Consider the following 18,456-nt stretch of genomic DNA (forward strand, 5'->3'; position numbering starts at 1 on the left):
GAATATTTGGTTTTCCTCTTGTTGGCTTGTTCCATTGAGCTTTTTGAATAAAGTATGAAAGTGCATAAGCCCTCGACTAATGTTCAGTATGAAATTATTAACCCAGGGCTAACGGAGGTAATTATCCCATGATCTATGGAAGCTATTGCTTTCTATCTTGTAGAGGCAACCTTCCTCTACTTTGTGGAAGCACTGCAGTCCAATGGAAGTAGTTATTTTCAACCCAATGGAGACATCAATTTCTGACCTTAGGGAAATATTGTTCCGGGATGGAGGCTCCATAGTCCAAGGAGTTGTTGTCGTAAGGTCCATGGAGGCTACTGCTTTTGGCCCTGTGGAAGCACCACAATCCACTGGAAGTTGTTGCTTTCGGCTCTGTGGAAGCAGCAGCCTTTGGCTCCGAGGCTTGAAGCTCCATTGCTGTTGAGCGGCTCCGTGGCCAATGAGCTCTTGCTCCACTTTTGTCTTTGAGTTCTTCTCGTTCAGGTGCTTTTGGACCCATGTTCAACAATGCCCTCCTCAAAAGGGCTGGGCAATTGCTTCCATTGAGCCTATGTCCTTTTGCTTTGAGCCGTTCACTTGAATCAACTGTGGTCACTTCTGTCGACAAGGGATCCTTCTCGGCCTTCACTTCTTGGACTTCATTTCCATCCCAAAACATCAACATTTGATGGAGCGTCGAAGGCACACACTTGCATGCACGAATCCAATTTTGTCCCAAGAGAGCCGAATAGAATGGCCTACTATCAATCACCATGAAATTTGATGATATTTCCTTTGTCCTCACCTGCATATTCAAAGTAATCATACCTGCCAGTTTGTAAGAATTTCCCACAAAATCGGTAAGCCGTACAAATGTAGAAATCAAATCGTCACTAATCTTTCCGAACTTCCGTAGGGTCTCAATTGGCAACACATTCACAGAAGCTCAACTGTCCACCAGAACTTGGTCAAGCGGATAGCAATTCATCGAGACCCAAATGTGCAAAGGCTTGACATGTTGGTTTTGGCCAGGCCCGAGCCTCTTAAATTCTATCATCGTTGCCACATCATTCCATTCAAAGATAGGCTCTTCATCAACGACAACTTCCTCTAACTCTTGAACTTCTTTCGTAGGCTCCTCTACTTGTTTCCTTTTAGGAAAGGACTCCAAAGCCTGGTTCCTTAGTGACTCCGCAGCCTGCTTTCTTTCTGAAAGCGGCTCCAAAACCTGTTTCCTTTCTGAAAGCGGCTCCAGAACTTGCTTCCTTAACGGTTCCACAGCCTGCTTTATTTCTTAAAACAGCTCCACAGCCTGCTTGTTCTATGAAAGTGACTCCACAACGTGCTTCCTTTCTGAAAGCGGCTCCACAGCCTGCCTTTTCTCTGAATGCGGCTTCACAACTTGCTTCCTTGGCAGCTCCATGACTTGCTTTCTTTCTAGAAGCGGCTCCACAGCCTACTTCCTTGGTAGCTCCATGGCCTGCTTCCTTAGCGTCTCATGACCTGCTTTCTTTTTGGAAGCGGCTCCACAGCCTGCTTCGTTGGCGCCTCCATGGCCTGCTTTCTTTCTGGAAGCGGCTCTACAACTTGCTTCTTTTTTTGAGGCGGCTACATGGCCTTCTTCCTTATCAGCTCCATAGCTTGTTTCCTTAGCGGCTTTGCAGTCTGCTTTCTTTCTGAAAGCGGCTCCATAGCTTGCTTCTTTTTTGGGGGCGGCTCCATGGCCTGCTTCCTTGGCGGCTCCATACCCTGCTTCCTTAGTAGCTCTGCAGCCTGCTTTTATTCTGGAAGCGGCTCCATAGCCTGCTTCGTTTTTTAGGCGGCTCATGTGACATTTCCTTCTCCATATGAACCTCCAACTTTCTTCTTTGAGCTTGCCTCTTTTTGAGTCCTGGTGAGTCCACTTATTGCCCCCCTAGTGGAAAGCTTCGGCTCATTCACAATCCATTTTTCATTCTCTTTCATGATAGGAGGCTTCCGTGTCACCTTGGGAATGATGGTGATCTGGTCAGCCGTGGTAACAGTCCAAATCCGTTTCCCATTTGTGACTTTCACTTCTGCTAAGATGGCCTCCGGCTTGGGTCCTTTGTATACTTTCTTCTTCTTCAATCCTGAGGCTTTCGGACTTGGGATGGTGACACCTACATTAAGCTCCCTCTTGATCATCCGTTGTCTTATTTTCCCTATTTTCGAACTTGAGACTTTATCAAATGTCACTCTTGTGAAGACGGCTTTTTTAACGGGTGCCTTCGGTCCTAGACAGTCTTGAACCAAAGGTTTTGACGGATGGGTGCTAAGTCTGTCTTTCATAAGCCCTTTAGCCGACATGTTATTAGCAAAAAGAATAAACGCTTTGGTTGGCTTCAATTCCGAGCACAAATAAGTCTTTCCATTTGCTAATTTTGTGGCCAAAGCTTCTGCCTCCGCAAAGTCCTTTTTGTCGAAAGTCGCTAGGGCTTCTACCTCTGCAGGCTCATTTTCGTATGGAACCTCCATAGCCTCTTGAGTCTCTTCCCCTACAGCCTCCTTTTCATATGGAGCCTCAATAGTCTCTAGAACCTGTCTCATTGCAGAATTATTTTCATATGGAGCCTCTGCCCTTACATCCTCCTTTTTGTTAAGAGCCTCCATGGTCCCTGAAGTCTCTGCCTCGGAAAATTTTGGAGCTTCCATGGCTTCTGGAACCTCTGCTTCTGCAGACTTTTTTTCGACTGGAGCTTCCACAGCCTCTGGAGTCTCTGCTTCCACAAACTCTGGAGTTTCCATGGCTTCTGGAACCTCTGCCTCAATAGACTCCTTTTCGAATAGAGCTTTCATAGCCTCTAGAGTCTCTGCTTCCGCAAACTCTAAAGCTTCCATGGCTTCTAGAACCTCTGCCTTCGCAGACTCCTTTTCAACTAAAGCCTCCACAACATATGGAGTCTCTGCCTCCGCAAACTCTAGAGCTTCCATGGCTTCTGAAACCTCTATCTCCACAGACTCCTTTTCAACTGGAACCTCCACAACATTTAGAGTCCTGCTCCTGCAGCTTCTTTTTCGTATGAAGGCGAATTTTCCGCGCTCAAAGTGGCACTAGGCTTCTTTTCAAACCTTCTTTTTGAAAATGCATTCCTTATGCAATATGCGATGACATCAACGTCCATTAGAGGCTTGGCCTCTCCTTGATTTTGTGTCAGTAGCTGCACTCTAGCTGCCTGCTGATGGAAAGTTGGCGGATGCATCTCTGCGGCCTGCCCTTCTTGCCCCTGTGTTTCGATGATCCCTTTTGCATTGGAGATTAGTCACGTTTAGACCGTGACATCCCCATGGTGGTGTTGGCGCATTCCACATAGTTTTTGCACTTAATTTCCTTGGTGGGATCATGCCAAATGTTGAAAATTTGCTTGCCCCTCGTGGAGGCTCAACACTGCTCTTCAAAACTCCAACAGCCACGGGGTTTCAGCGCTCTGCAGGCGATCGCCAGCCTTTCATAGGCTGTTGGCTCCAGCTATTTGCAGGTTGTTGGTTCCAGCCTTCCGCAAACTGGTGGTTCCAACCCTCTGCAGGCTGCTAGTTCCACTGCTCCGCAAGTTGTTGCCAGCCTTCCACAGGCTGTTGGCTCCAGCCATTCACAGGCTGTTGCTTCTAGCTTCCTGCAGGTTGTTGGTTCCAGCCATCCACAGGCTGTTGGAACCAGCCTTCCGCAGACTAGTGGTTCCAACCCTGTTGGTTCCAGCCTGATCTTGCCTGCCCCGGCCCTAAGGCCTAAAGCATTGGATGTTCTGCAACAATTCTGTAGCTTTCTTCATGTGGTACAAATGAATCCCATGTCAACCTCGACATCACTATTCAAAAACTCCGACTTTGGTCCCGCTAGGCGTGCCAATTGTTGGATCCTAAAATTTAGAGGTTCCAAGACCATTCGCCGATTTGTCGGTGTGGGTTCCGGAAGTACTCCAAAGAGCCTGTCCGTCGTCGGATTTTGGGCGGCTCCTTCGGTGGAGCCTGCACGGCTTCGAGCCTAAGTGAGGCTTCGAGCCTAAACGATCGATTTTGATGGATTTAAACTAACATCTACTAAAACTTGAATAAATCTACTGGAAAGCGGATAAAAAGCATGTAATTCGAATTAAAATGCATAAAACGAAACTAAAACATGAAAAGAAAATAGAGAAAAATACGAGTTCCTGTTCTTGTGCCTGTGTGTGATGTGTTTTTTCCTAGTTTTAATCCTAAGATAGAATAACCACCCCTTCCCACTAAAAGGGGCAGTTTTAATTATTCATCCACCACTCTCAACCGTCTGGTAACCTTCCACTACTACCTCCAACTGTCTGGAAACCTCCTTCCACTACCTCCAACTGCCTGATAACCTCCTTCCATCAGCTCCTAACCACCTGGTAACCTCCTTCCATCAGCTCCCAACCGCTTCCATTGCCTCTAGACCTCGTTCCACTTGCTCTGAACTTCTTCCATTGCCTCTAGACCAGATCTGCCGCTTACTCCGACTTCTTTCCATCGTACTCCTAGTCGGTCCACGGGGATTGATAACTAAAATTTTTTGAAACATAATTTATACATTTTCACAAGGAATTTATATTCAGAATTCAATAAATGAATGACTATAGAAAGCAGTCAGATATAGTAAAAGATTGTGGTTGTAGACCTTGAGTAGTTATCGCAATTATTTATACTCTTTTTACTGGTGAGTTTCCAGGTCGAACACAAGGATTTTAAGTAATGAATTTCAAGTCAAGTGTAGATCTTGAGAAAGCGGCGAAAATTGCATAAAAGGACCCGCTCTGAAGCCGATCCAGATTTCTACTATATGGGAAGCGGTAAATAAAAGCGGTAAAAGTGAGCGGATGCGAGCGGTGAAGTGCCAGCGATAATTGAGTGAGCAGGACGTGAGCGGATGGCGATTATCGAATGAACGGGACGTGAGCGGATGACACAATATGTATATATATATATGTGTAAGCGCTGGAGATTGAGGGAGAGATGTTGTTACTTAATGGCTAGGTTTTCCTGGATGTAATGAGCAAGCGGTGTAAGTGTGTTAACGAAGGTACATGTATAATACGGAAGTGGTGGAAGGAGATAATGTAAATATATAAACTGAATTATAAAGAATTCTTAACACTGGAATTTGACGTTAAAGGATTTACAACAAAACTTCAATGACATCCAGAATTGGAATATTATAAGAAAGAAACCCTACTATCACTAGGAGTTTCTGTGACCTAATAGACCACCGTTTATGCCACGTGAATTATCCCAACTTCTATCTCATTGGTGGCTTTACCCTTCTGTTACCTCTTTTTAATCAAAATTGAATTCAAAACAGTAGTTAAGCAGGTTGACCAGGCTCCCGCATACTTAACTACATTGAACTACCTTGAAAACGTTTTTGGCATAAGACAAGGCTTAGATAATCAATTCTTCTCATGCTCTAAGCTAGTGAAATGAAATTCTTTAAATTCAAAGTTTATATAAATGTGAAGCAAATGTGAAAGAAATATAGATGAAGAACTGAATGATATTTCATTATTTACTAATAAAGTTGGAAATGCTAGAACTACAAAGCTGTAATTGAAAGCAGTAAGCTACTCTAAGTAAGCGGTAAAGTCTTGGCCAAGGGAGAAGGGAAATCCCTACTCCCTTGGTCATTCTTATGGAGAACTCTCTTACAAGGTTGGAGCTCTTGAAGAACAAGAAGACAACTAGAATGTGCAGGAAATTAATCACTAAAATACTCTTGATCGAAGTATATTTACATAGAGATATATGGCCCTATTTTTAGCAGGTGAAAACTGTTGCAAGCAGTTACAAAGCAGTTCCAACTGCTAGGTAGTTACAAGGCAGTTCCAACTGCTATGCAGTTAGGCGGTTGATGGCAGTTATTCTGTTGAAGCAATTGTTGGCCATAACTCCTAGGGTGCCCACTTCGCTTGCATAGGATAGTAAGGGCTCAGATCTTCCTCGCTTGCCGGAGGGCTGGAGGGCATCAGCGCAGCTAGGATTGCTTGTGCTGGCTGGAAATGGAATTGTTGTACCCCTGCAGTTAGAACACTTAGTCAATATCTGCTGTCATTCTGCAGCAGTGGGCGTCTGGGACGTCGCTTGCAAGCGGGAGAGACTGTCGCTTGCGAGCGGTGGAAGCTACTGCTTGTCTCTCTTGCCTTAGTCTTTTCTAGGTTATGCAAAGGCCGCTTGCGAGCGGAGGTGGCTATCGCTTGTGGCGTCTGCCTTAGCTTTTTTGGCACCAGAATACCACTTCAAAAGGGTAAAAATCGTTAGTAATCTCAACAACGAACTCTGGATCATTCTAAACGATATATATCAATAATGTATGTCATTAACGAGTTATTATGATGGTTTTTATATAGAAATTCAAGTAATACACAGTTTTGTCAAGCTAAGAATATGCTCATATTTGGAGTCATAAAGGATGTGTCCCCAACAGCCTCGAGTTAAATGGAATATCCAGTTTTCCTCTTGTTGGTTTGTTCCATAGAGCAAAAGCAACCTAAACCAAGAAAAAAAAAATCAAACACAGAGATTCATATAACAACAGAAAACCACCTAAAGTACATTCAACACTTATTACTAAACAATTCACATAGTTTCAATAAAATATGCCCGAGTACATAAACTGCAATAAACATATTACTCTATGAAAAATTGACATATAATCTTATAACATATTGACATCAAGATTTTCAAGATGACACGCCCAAACCAAGAATTAACTAATCCTAAATCTGCAATCAGCAGACCAACTAAAACAAAGTAGATTTGCTTAAACTAATAGGAGTTTTAGTCTATTACCAAAATCAATCTATTACCATAGATCGATACCCGAAGATTCTGCCTATTTGATTTCTTATTGCCTTGACAGATTCTAACTCTGATACCACTGTCCTGTTTTTACATATCTTGTCAACAACAAAAATTACTCAACAAGAATGTGTTCCAAGAATATAAAATCAACTTCAGAAAAACACAAACTAACTAAACATGACAAAATCAAATTGAATGAAGAAACAATAATACTCCATGTTTGTCACTCCCAAACTCAAGCAACAGCGGCCTCATAAAATCGGCGAACAATAGTAGCTCGAATAGCGACCGCCAGCGGTGATGACCTCAGGGCATAAACTCCAAGCAATTCTTTCCCGGCAACTTCCAATCAACTCTCAAAGGACCGATTGGGGAAACTTTTGGTTTGACTCAGTCTACAACCCTCTTCACCAGTGAATGACATACAATAGCGACAATCAACCGCCTCCAAACAAATCCCAAGCCGACGGATCGAACCACCAAAAACCTCACTTATAATCGACGCACCAAAAAACCACCGGAACACTTAGAACTCACTGAGAAAAAACTTAACGGAAAAATTGATGGGTGGAGCGGTTGAAATAACAAAGGAGAACAAACTCCTCGCCCGCACCAGAGAATCGCAAGAAGTAGAGAAAAAATCGCATACCCTCAAACGATCGATTAGAAAAGGAGAAGGGTTCTATGTGGAGTGGATCTGGGTCAAGTGAGTTTCCGGTCGGATCCGAATTAAAAGGTTTGGGTTGCGAGTTGGGTTTGAGTAATGGGTCAAGCCAAATTTAAACCCTTATAACTCAACATATGATATTTTATATCATCACATATATTATATTGTGCAAAAATATATATTCTATGCATTTATGTGATATACTGACACGATCAAATCACACTCTGCGTCCTATTTTCTTAAAGCAACAGCAATGATAAACATTTCGATTCCCTTATTGTCTGCACAGAGGCTGGTTTCTTCAAATTACAAAAACAAATCACACAATAAGCATAAAATTAAGTCCATTTTGTCCATGTCTCTCCCAACCGGCCTGGGACAGTAGAGGGCAGTCTCACGGGCACTTTTTCTTTTTTCTCTTCTTTCTTTTTCATTTTATTTTTTCTTTCCTCTCTCCTTTCTCTGTCTTGCCTTTCTCTTTCCTCCTCCCAAAAGCGATTATCTTTAAAGTTCTTCTTCGTCGGACGCCGCTCCCACAATCGTTGCCGTTGGGATATCTTTCGCCGGCAGTCGTCTTCATCACCGGCTCCCTCGACATCTTCTTTGGTTCAAAGTAAAATAGGAATGTTCTTTTAAACTCAAAGAAGTCGATCTTAACATTTAGGGTTTATGGTTCTTGTGTGCTTGCGTTTTGTTTTACTTAAAATCTTTTATGTGCTAAATTTTCGAATTTCCACAACACGATTCAACCCTCTGAAATTAGTTTCGACTGTGCGACGATATTGCTCCTTTTGTTATTTTAAAATCTGTGAATCGGTTGTAATTGTCTTCTGTGTTTCTCATTTTATTTTGATATATCAATTTTTTGTGTGCATTTACTGCTTGATTGTGTGTTTTCTTATCGGAGTGCGAGTGGCTTGTTGGACGCGATTTGCTCGTCGCCAATAGCTAGACCTCCAGGAGAGGATGGACGATCTCGAAAATAAACCCAATGTGTGATATTTATTTGATATTTAGATGAATGGACAATTTTGCCCTAACACGTGTTATACACGTAAGGAGTCGAGGTTGTTTTTACATTTTATCATTGTTGTTGCTCTTACAATGGCCAATGTCAGTTCAAACCGAGTCGGAGGTTTATTGGACAAATATGATAATTGAACCAATGATCTAATATTAATAATTTAATAAATCAATCATTAGACTTTACATAAGTATTCATATACTAGTACGGAGTCTTGTTATGCATGGCTCAAGTGATAAATAATTAATTATGTTATTTATTTTTTTTCACAAAATATTGTATTAGTATAAATATATTTGAAAAATTATTTATATAATTATTATATTATTAAAATTAATTGTTGTTATTTAAAATAATGAATATATAAAATTTAAATAAAAAAATAGTATAAATAAATTAATACATTAAATATATAATCGAAAAATAAGTTTAATTGTATTGAACAATTTACAAAGTCCGTAGTGTTTATTTTTAATATTGTCAATAATGCTTCTCAAATTAATATTTCTGAGTTTAAGGTTGTTTTAATCGAGTAATTTTGCTAAAAACTCGTGTCATATTCATGTATAAAAAATTAATTGAATAAAAAAATGAATTGATTTGCTTTTTTGTTGTAAAGCCAAATTTTATTTGCATGGTACTACTATTTTTTTTTAGTATTATTAGCGACTAATTTGTATAAAAAAAAATTGTATAAAAATATTAGTGACTAATTTGTATAAAAAACTTTGTAAAGTAGGAATTTGGTGCTAATTGGATTACAGATTTTACCCTATCAACACACATAATTAAAAATATAAAATATAATATTTTTTTTTTAACATAGCACAATATATACTGTATTATAACAAAATATGTGTGTACAATATATATATTTGACTCAATCAATCCGTTGCGGTATTATCTTTTAATAATACATATATATTTGTTAAAATTATGTTAAATTTTTTTACTTTTTATTTGCTAAATATATATAATCAATTTATAATAATAAAAAAAATTATCTATTTATATTATTATTATTCTTTCTTTTAACACATAATAGTTATTTATTATTATTTTTTTACTTTTTCATTAGTTTTTATGAACATTGGAATAGATTTCAGGGTAAACTGTTTTTTTAGTCCTGTAACTGGACCCCCTTATCATTTTAGTCTTGTAAGTGGAGCCTGTTGCAAACTAGTTCCATAAGTGAAAAATTTTCGATGTTTTAGTCCTCTGGCACCGGAGACGCCCACGTGGCTCGCCGGAGGTGACGTGTCCGCCAGGTGTCCAGGGACATGTGGATTTTTTTTTTTCAATTTTTTTTAAATTAAATCAAATTAAAAAATTAAAAATAAGTTTTAAAAAAATTAAAAATAAAATAAATAAATAAATTCACGTGTCCGCCGGGTCAGCGCCAGGTGTCGCTGACCTGGCGGACACGTCACCTCCGGCGAGCCACGCGGGCGTCTCCGGCGCTCGAGGACTAAAACAACGAAAATTTTTCACTTATGGAACTAGTTTGCGACAGGCTCCACTTACGGGACTAAAATGATAAGGGGTCCAGTTACGAGACTAAAAAAACAGTTTACCCTAATTTTATATAACACCCCTCATTTATTATACATATTTATGTCTTTCACTTTTATCTAAAATACTCCCGATACCATGTCTACGTTGCCGTTTCTGTCCGTCCCACATACCATGTCACTTTCCTTTTTTTGGAAAATGATTACACACTTTAATCTCATTTTAAATTTTTAAATTTTATTTTTTTTAATTTTAATTAAACTAATTAGTTATCTTAATCTTAATTTATAATTATTTATATTATAGGATAATTATTTTCATTAATACATTCTTAATTATCTACTAATTACATCCCTCCTAAAATACCGTGTCTACAGTGTAGCAGACACGGTATCTGGACGGAGAGAGTAATATTATTTCCTTTTTACTCAAATAAAATTTCATAATTTTAAATCAATTTTAATGAAATTTTTATATAATTTAAAACTGTAAAAATCACATATCTATATGTATATATATATATATATTCCGATCTATATTTAAACATCTAACTTTTATTTCGTACTAAAACAATAGTCCTATTTTTCTATTTTCGTCCGTTTTAAAACAATAGTCTTATTTTATAAATAAATCTAATATAATAAAAATTTCATTATCTCTTCATCATAATTATACAAATTTCACAATCATTTACATCATTACACTCACAATGGTAAAATATTTTTACTCATATTTTTTTCCAACTATTAATACAATATTTATATTCTTTAAATTTTGTTTCGAACTCCAATAAGACTATTATTTTGAGACGGAGTGAGTATTATGTGTAGCAATTATACAAAATTTAAGAAATATTTAAATTAAATGTTATTAAAATAATATTCAATGTTTATAATTAAGTGTTTGGAAATAACTTTTCAAACATCTTTTAACCTGTTGAAAAGTTTTTAGTTGTTTACTTGGTCTAAGAACTAATTTAAATGTTTGCTAAATTAATTTGATATAATTTTTTGAACCTATTTTTTTTTATATAACTTTTATACTTTTATTTTTTATTTTTTATTTTTTCTTCTTATTAATTAAATATTTATTTCACACATATTACTTCCTCCGTCCCACTTAATTTGTCTACTATTTTCATATCCGTCCGTCCCACGTAAATTGTCTCTTTCATTTTTTAAAATATAATTATACACTTAATCACATTTTAAAATTTATAATTTATAATTTTTTATTTTAATTAAAGTATTTAGTCATTTTAATCTTAATATATAATTAATTTTATTATATACATACTTCTTAATTACATACATAATATCCAAAAATATCTGGCCCAACTAAGATAGACAAATTAGTTGGGATGAAGGGAATAATATATTTTCATTACCGTATTTATTAATTATTTTCTTCTACCGCTTTAAATTTTAGTTTTATATGCTTAATAAATTAAATTATTATTTTTTTATATAAATTATTTTATTTGTAAAATGTTTAAGTTCGTTAAAATAAAGGTATTATTATTTATTTATAATTCATCTGTCTCATTGCAAATGATACATTTGATTAGGAACACGATTTTTAAAATGATATATTTAATTAGTTGAGTTATTTTTTTTTTTTTATGTAAAGGGCATTGTTAGTAATTTTAAAATAAGAAATAACATATATAATTAAAAAGAATTTAAAATATGTATTTAAATATTTTAAAAATTATATCTTAGTAAAGTATATGTAATGTGAATATCAAAATTAAATTTTATATAACACAAATAAATAAAAGAATATTATTTATTTATGATTAATATAAATTAATTTTATAAAAAAAAGGTAGAGTTTTAATTATAAATAAAAATATTTATTTATTAAGAATGAGATATAGAAATTGTACATACCCAACTAATCAATTGGGCCGGCCCAATATAAGTACAGCCTAATGGAGAAGACTTTCAGTCCACGCTCCAATATCTAGTCAAATCTATTGGCCCACATCCGTGATTGAGCCCGGCGGCACGTCTAGCCCATTTTATAGGGGAGGCCGGCTGGAGATGCAAGCACCCCATTGGGGATGAAAATACCTAGTCAAAAAATAGTGAAATTGAGTTTAAGGTTGTTGGAGGAAAAAGTGTGAATAAAGTCTTATCCAAACAAGAAATTAACATGATTCAAATAAAACCCAAGATCAAGCGCAAAAAGAAACGATATTCAATCATTCATCTTCTTTTTTTTTTTTTTTTTTCTTTCCACTTTTTATTCAAGAACTTTCGTATTTTTCAAAAGATTTTTATTCAATTTATAGCTTCTTCTTTCACCATTTTCCTTGCTTTATTAGTTTTATTTTTACATTCACGAGATAGTCCGGATCCTTTCTTGAGGAGGCGGAGAACCCTCGAACAAATTGATTCTGGCAGGCTTTTCCGATTAAGCCACCGGATGTGATTTTTTACGACAACAGTATTGGCACGCTCAGTGGGACACCAACGTCTTACGACTTTTGCATGCAACTTCATAAGAGAAAATTGACACCGTTGACAACAATGAAGATCTAACGAAATAAAGAAGCTGTTGGCAAGTTGTCATCGCAACCTGCGCAGGAAGCTGCCCCATGTGACAAAGCTTCCGCGGCTACTGGAAGGTCGGACCCCATCATTACCCTTCCGGCCAGCGTACCCCGGGAGCAAATCCGGGGGGAAATTCAGTATTTCCTCCATGAATCTGCCCTGGAACTATCCAAGTACATTAGAGACATGCTAAAGCCCACCATCCGAACTGAATTTACGTTGCATCGGGAGGAGCAAGCTCGAAATGACAAGACCCTGCTGGCCAATTCTAATCCGCCAGAAACTTGGACACCAGCCACATTCGCAGCCAGCTCCAAGGCAGAGCCGACCTCCAAGATGCTCAAATATGGTCATGTTACAATTTTCGATAAAAACAGATATGGAAAACCTCCGTTCAATGCCCGGAAATTCGAAGAATCTAGCACGCTGGCTAGACAGACCTCTTTCAGGCCGCCTCCGACAAGCGGATTCGGAATGACCTTTGGGTCAGCGTCATCAGCTCCGTATTAACATTTTGAGTTCATTGGCCAACGGTTAAAATAAACAATTTTTCTTTTTATTGCAGTTGATTCGCCACTCTTGAGTGTTGTTGCTCAGAAAATGGGCGAAAACAATTGTCTGATTTAATTCATATTTATCTTTATTTTTATATATTTTGGATGTTGATAGTATGAATTGTTGATATTTTGGATGTTAGGTATGTCTGAACATGGTTATTGGGGTAAAACATTGTATTTATATTTTTTTGTGTCAAAAAATATCGGATATGTATTATTTTGTATGTTTCTATATGATTTTTGTATTTTGTATATAAAAAAAATAGGTTTTATGTTATTTGTGATGAAATTCATTTTGTAACAAATACTATTATTTTCGTTATTTTTTTTAGGTCGTTACAAAATATTTTGTTATAGACAATAGGAAATTATAAAAGTTTTATTATTACTGAACATTTTTGTAACAAATATTTTTTCTAATGACATTGAAGTATTTGTAACGTTTCTTTTGTTACAGAAATATTTGTAAGAAAAGATTATTATCACGACGAAGGATAATAATACTGATTTTTTGTAACGGATAATTTTGTTACAAAAAATGAGTTGAACTGTCACAAATAAATTTAGCATATGCGTAATAGGGCGTTGACCGTCAACTTTTTGTAACGAAAATTTTTGTTACTCGATTTTTTGTAGCGGTCAAAATCCGTTACAAAATTGACACAAAAGGATTCTTATATATATAAGAAAATGAGCATTTGTATCGGCTTTCTCCCCACTACAAAAGACCTAATTTCTGATAATTGAGGGAGTTTGACGCAATTTTAGAAGTATATGAAATTTGACGTAATTTCATAAAATCATAAATAGATTTTATACAATTTAGCTTATATTTTATGTTATTTTTAATGAAAAAATAAGTCAAAAAATTTTTTTTTAAAGGAACAACAATAACAAATATTTTGATAAAATTCATAATGTTCAATAATTAATAAAAATTCTAAAAATCTTATACACCAAAAGAGTACAACTAACCATTTTAAAAATAAAATATAAAATAATCTTAATTACCATTTTATGTATAAATAATTAATATCAAACAAGTATTTTATCAAATATTTTACCAAAAGTAACTAATATGTTCAGCTAATTAAATCAAATTAACTAATAACTAATTGTCAAATACAACAAATATTCTTTTTATCTTTTTAATTAAATTTGACATAAAATTATTAATCCTCGTAATATATCAAAATCAAAATAAAAAACATTCTAATAATTTATAAAATACTAAATTATATTTATAAAATAAAATGAAAATATACAATTAAAAAATCTACTTTTCAGCCGCCTTTTCCCATCTCTTCTTCCCCCAATCATTCCTTTCTTCATTTTTATTATTATTTCATATTTTATTTTAAATAGTGGATCCACATCAATATTATTTTATTGGTCTGAATTTAGGAGTGTTTGACAAGTAGCTGTTAGCTGATTCAATTAACTGATAGCTGTTAGCTGATTCAATTAGCTAGTTTGACTAGCTAATTCGATTAGCTGTTTGTATTAAAATGTTTGGTAAAACAACTGTTTGATATTAGCTGTTTATACGTAAAATGACAATTGAGGACATTTCTATTTTGTTTTTGTTTCTAATATATTCAATTATGTTCTTTTGAGTTTAGAATGTTTAAAATTGTTTGTTATTAGTTATTAAAAATTGTAAAAGTGTTATAAAAGTATTTATTTTTATTAGAGTTAGATTTAAAAAATAATATATATTTATTAAAATATATAAATAGTTTTTCTATTAAAAATAATGTAAAATATAAAATAATAAATTTTTCGTGTATAAATTTTTCTATTGATTAGTTCATTATATTTATAATTTTCAATAAATTTAATTTATTTTTAGTATAAAATTTATATAATGTAATCTAAATATAAAAATAAATTACTAATATTTATACTTTCTATTTTATGTTGATTTTAATAAATTTATATATTTTACAATTAAAATAATTTTTATATAAAAAATAATTATTTTAAATTTATAAAAGTAAACTTATAATATAATAAAATATTCTAATATAATTAATAAATAATCAAAATATATTTATTTGTGTAAAATTTATAATAAATTTTTAAGGGCATGTAAAGAATAAAAAAATTTTACAGAAAAAGCTATTTCAAAACGCTGGGTAAGTTAGCTTTTCAGAAATTAACTTTTTGGATCCAAAAAGGTATTCCAAAAAGCTAATTTACCAAACACCTAAATTAATTTTTTTTTTACTGGTCAAACAGCTAAAGACTATTCAATAAGCTAAAAGCTCTTCAAAAAGCTATTTGCCAAACACCCTCTTAATATTTTGCAATATTTATAGAATATAAAATAATTAGATATACTTAATATTTATTACATTTTATCTCAACATATCACAAAAATATAAAGAATTAAATATATACACTTTTCACTCATTATATCACATTATTTTTAAAGTATTATACTTAATGCTAGTCACACGTGTTGAAATGAAATATTGCTTAATATTTAAGATGGAAGTATGTTTATTTTGTGTTTTGATTTGAAAAAATTTTTTTTTTTTATGTAATATATAAAAAATTACATACATGATATAAAAATAATTGATGTATATAGTATATTAATTATTTTTTGTAAAATGTATTGTAAATTTGTTTTTCAAAAGAAACAAATCCGTAGTATTTTAATATTTTAAGCTATTTATAATATTAAAAAATTAAAATCAAATAACAATATAATATAATTAATTATTTAAAATAAAATTTTATATATAATATTTGAAATAAAAACTATATTTAATTTTTATTTTTTTTTTAAAAAAATGGTTGGTATCTTGGAGGGGTGTGTTTGTTTGGGGGGATTGGATTTAGAATTGAGATTTGAATAATAAATTTTTTTAAGTTGAACGGTTGTATGATGTGATATAAATAGGTGTTGATGTGATGTTTTGAATGTAAAATTGATTTTTAGTATAATATAAAAAATAAAAAATAGGTATTTGATTTGATGTTTTTTGGGAGAAAAAATGAAATAAATAGTCGATTTAAAATCCAATCTCCTAAACATGTGTTTGTTTAATTAGGATTTTAATTTTGAATTTAAGTTTTAAATAGTTATTTAATGTAATATAAATAAATTATTTAATATTTTTAATGTAATTTTTTTCCTAATTATAAAATAAAAAATATTGAATTTATTATTATTATATTTTTGGAAAAGTAAATCAATACTTTAAAAAAATATCTTTGAAAGCTCTCCCACGTATGAATGGCTTAGATTTTTATAACCTTAGGCCCAAACATATGTGGAGGCCCACAGCCCAACACATACGCTGAAAGGAAATTGGACACGCGTCAACTCCTGCACTCAAATATGGGTTTGTTTTTTCACCTCGTAGTCATCGACATCGCTGAATTTCTTACTCACCCAAGAGCAGAGCTCCCAACAAATTCCCGCCGCAACCCAGCCAAAAACTCAGACAGACCAGACCAGACCAAGTTCATTTGACCAAGGCCAAAACCGCCGCGTCCAAATCTGTCGCCGCCCCGTCCCGCCGCGTTTCGTCGGCCAATGCCTCGCCCGTTTTTTTCAACCTACGTGGCGCCGGCGGTTCATTGTGCTCTTCTTCGTCCCCTTCCGTTAACCCTCCTGCTTCCAGCCCTACAATCGACGCTTCGCATTCACGAGGCCCTCCTAGATCTTTAGTTGCAGCCGAGGACGAAACAGCGACTAATCGACTCATTATTGATCTCATGGATAGCAGATTGCGTGAAAATGCCCTTGCCCATCTTGCTAGGGTATGCACAATTTTATCCTCAAATATTTGTATTTTTGCTACTGTGAATGTTCATCATCAACTGTTTAATTATTTCCTTAGTTATTTGTGTTTTGGTGAAATGGCACTTGAACATGTCTAGAAATATGAGGTTTGAGCAATCAGACAGGGATACGATGTTATTATCCTTCCAATTGTGGTAGAATTAACAATCGACAAAAGATATACATGCTAGCATGTTTGTAAGATACGGCTATAACTCAATTGAGCTAAACGTTGAAATCGAAATAAGTTTTATTTAAGGTTCTTGAAAACTGAGATCTATTTCGTGTCTTGTAACTTTATTGAGTTAATACTGGCTTTATTTGGTTACATTTTTACATGTATTCATTCAATGAACAAAAGTCTATTCTTTTAAGTCGATATTCTAGTTGATTGCTTGTTGTATTACTGATGAACTCTCTTTCTATTCCAACAGAGAGCGCGGGGATTCCAGGATTTTTCCTTACGCTTATGGTTTTCTTTTGGTACAATTTCCATACTCTTACAGGTATTGAGGTTTGTTTGATGTATTTGTTGACTTACATGCCCTAATTTTTCTCCAAGGACAGTCTTTACAGGTTATTACAGCAATCAAAAACAAAAATGTGATGGGCTTTTTCATTGTTGACATATACAAAGCTACCTTGAAACATTTTGATTCTCATATCTGCACTGAAAAAATTTTCAGAGTTATGATTGTATAGAAAATGTTTAAGAAGGCATGTGTTTTTTTGCTCCATTTGTTTATGAAAAAGTTTCTAAAGAGGGTGGTTGGTCCTGGATAATGAGTGGTGGTAAATGGTAACTTTTTACAACTGTTCTGAGTACATTAAATTTTGATTGAAGATCATATGTGGATTTTATATTCTATCACATTCATTATGTTTGTATTGATAGATTCTTTGTGGGATATACATGTTTATTGTTGTTTTTCTAAAATTTATCCTCTTTTTGTTGCTTTAAAAATATTTATTATCCTTCACTGCTTGTCATGTCTCCCATATCTGATACCTTACGTTTATTGCCTGCAGGAAGTGCTTTCCGTGTATCCATTTTTGTCACCACCATCTCTAACTCCCATACAATCTGATAGGCTATGCAATGTTCTGACACTTCTTCAGGTTTGATGCATTCTTCTGCTGATATACTGAAGTTATATGTTGCAAATTCATTTCATAAATTTCTGCGCATTCAGTTCTTCATTTCTCTTGTTTTATGTGGTTGCTGCAGTGCGTTGCCTCTCACCAAGAGACTAGATCTTTGTTCGCTCAAGGTACCTTTTCTTTTTCTGTACATTTTCCTGTTCTGTATGGAGTTCTCTTTTCGTAAATTAAGCCTTCTATTGTAGGCTCTTTGTTTATGTCTGTTCTAAGTGTACTGATTTTTCTTTTTGGTACTTCTTCAGCCTACTTGCCCTTCTATTTGGTTGTGCTTCTCAACCAGATAGGTGAATTGAGGTGTTTCGAGCGCATAAGGATCCTTACACTGGGAATAATAGCTGCTCTTGTACAGGTACCAGATATTCTTCTTGTTACAT

At 34.6% G+C, this 18,456-nt stretch overlaps 1 protein-coding gene across 7 annotated transcripts in view; it reads left to right on the plus strand.

Annotated features, from left to right (window-relative positions):
- The window catches only part of LOC127248565 (uncharacterized), a 107,282-nt gene that overhangs the window by 82,941 nt on the left and 5,885 nt on the right, over positions 1-18,456 (plus strand). The window contains exons 1-5 of one of the 7 annotated variants that reach the window (XM_051270966.1): positions 16,508-16,899; positions 17,356-17,427; positions 17,951-18,040; positions 18,150-18,192; positions 18,325-18,431. The exons of 4 other annotated variants lie outside the window; for them this stretch is intronic. In XM_051270966.1, the coding sequence (XP_051126923.1) occupies positions 16,855-16,899; positions 17,356-17,427; positions 17,951-18,040; positions 18,150-18,192; positions 18,325-18,431 (357 nt within the window). In that variant the 5' untranslated portion in view covers positions 16,508-16,854. Of the gene's footprint in view, positions 1-16,507; positions 16,900-17,355; positions 17,428-17,950; positions 18,041-18,149; positions 18,193-18,324; positions 18,432-18,456 lie in introns of those variants that run through there. 2 more of the 7 variants (XM_051270959.1, XM_051270961.1) reach the window with 2 other exon arrangements.

The sequence above is a fragment of the Andrographis paniculata genome, unplaced genomic scaffold (assembly GCF_009805555.1).
Source record: "Andrographis paniculata isolate CXL003 unplaced genomic scaffold, ASM980555v1 Contig34END, whole genome shotgun sequence".
In the NCBI taxonomy this organism is placed as follows: Eukaryota; Viridiplantae; Streptophyta; class Magnoliopsida; order Lamiales; family Acanthaceae; genus Andrographis; species Andrographis paniculata.